Source organism: Rhodamnia argentea, chromosome 5 (assembly GCF_020921035.1).
Source record: "Rhodamnia argentea isolate NSW1041297 chromosome 5, ASM2092103v1, whole genome shotgun sequence".
Lineage (NCBI taxonomy): Eukaryota > Viridiplantae > Streptophyta > Magnoliopsida > Myrtales > Myrtaceae > Rhodamnia > Rhodamnia argentea.
The window spans coordinates 20017040-20020535 of NC_063154.1; the positions used below are offsets into that span (position 1 = coordinate 20017040).

Genomic DNA, 3496 nt, shown 5'->3' on the forward strand with positions numbered 1-3496 from the left:
CTTTTCCCTTGGAAAGTTAGCTGCAACCCTTTTGATTTTCTTTTTATTTTTTATTTTATCAATTTTCCAAATCTTTCCATCTGTGATTAAAAAAAAAAAAAATTCTTTCCATCATTTCATGGATGATCAGTAAAACCCACCTTCTCAATTATGCTGTGCTAATCCTTGTTCTTTCTCCATGTTGGAATAGAGTTTTTTGACACCAAGAAGAGAAACCATCCATACTGCTCTTGTCTTCTGATGAGATGAATGTTAAAGTCACCATCTTTCTTAATTTCAAGCAGAGAACGGTAGGTGAACACATACCTCAGATTCTCTCATAAGGAAACAGATCATTTTCTGGTTCAGAATGATGCACACATTGATGGTAAGATTGATGATGAATGACATGGCCTCAACTTCTTTCATATATGCTCTCACAACAGTTTCCTCATACCGGCGAGTAAACGCAAAACTCAACAGAGTTCAGGATATAACAACAAAAGGAGGAAAAAAAAAAAAAAAAGAGCTACCTCTGCAAAATTTCGAAGCCTCTCATCTCAGCTGAGATACTTCTACTTTTTATGTATGATCCGTTATTCATAGATACTAACTCCATGTATAATTTCTTATCTGCAAAAAACTCACCGCCGATGAAACTCTCTATACATCGACTTTACCGGGTTTGTTAACATGGCTTTTCCAGCTGTAACATTCGAACTTCTCGTCTTCATCATCCTCCATGCTGTTGCCTCCAGTAATTGATGTAGTAGCCCCCATGCTTCCACCCAACTGGAGCGGACCTTGTGGAGAATCAGATTGTGAGCTACTTCCTTTCGAGGAGTCGCCATACTGATCTGGGGACAACCATAAACCCCCCAAAATGGCGACTGATTGATCTGCTGGGGAAGATGTAGCAGAAGATATTCTTCGAGTATGAAGCCTGTATTTCTGAAAGAAGAAAGAATCTGAAAATCAGTCTTGACCATCAAACGAAGGACTTGACAAGAGCAGAGGTCCACATTCGGATATTCAATCAGACCATAGATGGTAAATAACATAATAAATTGTTGGAAATTTACTTGAGCACCTCCATTTCTCATACTATGTCAAGGAGATGTTTGGAAGATCATAAAAAACACAAAAGGAACTGGGATCTTGTGAGAAACTCACTTGCAAATGACTTTTCACTTCGTCATTGGTCAGGCCATCGACCTGCATAAGTTCTCTAATCTGCTTTGGAGTAGCAGCTGCAAGGATCAGATAAATTCATATCAGACAATGGTGAATACACACACGAGTTAACATCAAGACCAACCATCCATCTCCACAACTTCTCATTCAATTTCTCCAAACTACCAACCAAAAAAGATAGTCCAGATGCCACAGAAACCAAAAATCTATGTCCCCTGCATATTCAATGTTTATCAATGTGTAATCCAGCAGAATCCACAGAAACATCGAAGACCGCATCAACTCCACAGAAGTCTGGGTCTCTATTCTCAGCTAAGTCATATGATTATTACAGCAAGCATTGAATACAAGTCCACATTCTAACCTTGTGAGCCACCGAGTTGTTGCAAGGCATTGACGAACCGCCTATGCAACTCGGGGGACCAGCACCTTCTCTGCTTCCTCGCGGTCTGCTGCGGAGGCTGATGTCCTCTGCTCGGCGAATTCGACTGAACATTGTGGGCAGGGGATGGAATCAATCTCCCGCATCCCGTGCTGGTGTCTGGGCAAAATGACTTTTCCCTCGGATACTTGATCCCAGAAGCGAGAAGCGAGAGGCCTTGAACAGGCAATTTCATTTTCTCCTCCGGGACCAAAGTGACCGGGGTCACCGGAGAAGGCGAGTACCCCTTAAGTTGCACCAATGGCCTCGCCCCATTTCTCCCTTTACATGTCTCAAGTACATCTTGCGTTGCAGGGAGAGTCTGTGCCTGATTAACCTGGGGAAGCAATTACTCAGTCACATTAGATCCTCTACCTTTTCGACAACAGATTTCACAACAGTTGATCCACACGCATTTTCGCACTCTCAAGTGGTCGAAATTTCAGTTATTTTTTACCGTGGTTTCTAGTTTAAGTTCTTGTTTAAGATCAGAGGAGGGAACGGCGGGGGCACTACTATCCGTGTTCCAGAGCTGGACGGAGCTCATCCAGTTCTTCTTGTCTCTAGAATCGTCCGTCTCTTTCTTCAGTTCGAGCTTCTCGTCTTCTTCGTCTTTGTCCTTCTTCAGTGGGATGAATTCCTCCAGCACAGGCCGAGCGCTCGTCGGGGCAGCGCATTGCTCGGACTCCATTTTCAATGCCGAAATAGCTACCGGAGATGATCAAAACACAAACAACGCCGGGAAATCAGACAGGGGACAGAGACAGTGACACAGGAAAGAAAATAAGGACAACGAAGAAGGCGATAAGAGCTGCGAATCAGAAACCCAAAGAAGGAATACGAATCCGACAAGCTCCCATGAATAAAAACCATCGGAAAAGGAGAAGAAACTCCCATCGGACAAACACCCACATCGCAAATCGAATCGACGGTTTCCGATTCCCAACGCGAGAGCAGAATCCCCAAAGCGCGAAGAAAAAGAAAACGAAAGGTCAGACACGAACCATCCTTCAACAGCAGCATGCAGAGCGGGAGCTCGCGCTTGAAGGCGTCGATCTTGTTCATCTCCTCGTGCAACCGCGCGACGTAACCGTCGAGCCTGGACGACCTGACGCGGGCGTCCCCGATGGCCGAGGCCTCCCGGAGGAGGTCCCCGATCGTCGCCGGCACGAACGACGGCCTGAAATCCAAGCTCAGCTCAGGCGGGATCGACCCCATTGGCCCTCCTCCCCTTCAGCTGGGATCGTCTTCAGATACTGTGTCGTCTCCTGGAACGGCGTTCGCGCAGGTGTAGAGAGACAGAGAGAGAGAGAGAGAGAGTTAGAGAGAGAGAGGAGAAGAGGGAGGGATTGGAGGTGAATATTTATATTTACAGATTCATGTACAGAGAGAGAGAGAGAGAGAAAGAAGATTGGAGGAGAAGATTCTGTTCGTGGAGAGACGCTGTTTTTGAATAAAAGGAAAGAAGGAAGCAAGGAAGGAAAAGAAAAAAAAAACTCAGGCGGCTCCTCGCGTATTCTGTCCGCCCCTCGCGCAACACACCAACACGCAAATTCGCATCCTCCGCTCCAGGATTTTTCAAACCTCGTTTCAGATTCCTTTCCCTTTTTTTCGAGGGGGGCCTCGGAACATAGAAGCCTCAATCGATATGGGATAAATCTCGAGGTCATGAGATGATGTATGCGCCGTCGATCGGGCACGGGGCGAAGCCGGAACTCGAGCTAGGCGAGATGAGGAGACAACGATTCGTGGGCGGCGATGTGAGACGCCGAGCACTTGGCGCGTGATTGGCGGGGTTTTGAATCTCTTGGCCGCTAAGTAAATTGCGCGATATCAACTCCTAGCGACATAAGGGCGTGGGCGAGCGGACATATGGGATCGGCATAGCCGAATAGGTCTAGG

The 3496-nt window shown here is 46.3% G+C and overlaps 1 protein-coding gene across 1 annotated transcript; it reads right to left on the minus strand.

The window, feature by feature from the left end:
* Positions 1-380: 380 nt before the first annotated feature.
* On the minus strand, positions 381-3218 carry LOC115737220 (transcription factor HRS1-like). Its single transcript, XM_030669246.2, has 5 exons — positions 2599-3218; positions 2052-2302; positions 1538-1931; positions 1153-1229; positions 381-930 (listed from the first exon to the last, which is right to left on the minus strand). Exons 1-5 carry the CDS (start codon positions 2810-2812, stop codon positions 643-645), a joined length of 1224 nt encoding a protein of 407 aa, XP_030525106.1. The 5' UTR covers positions 2813-3218; the 3' UTR covers positions 381-642.
* Between the last annotated feature and the right edge of the window lie 278 nt (positions 3219-3496).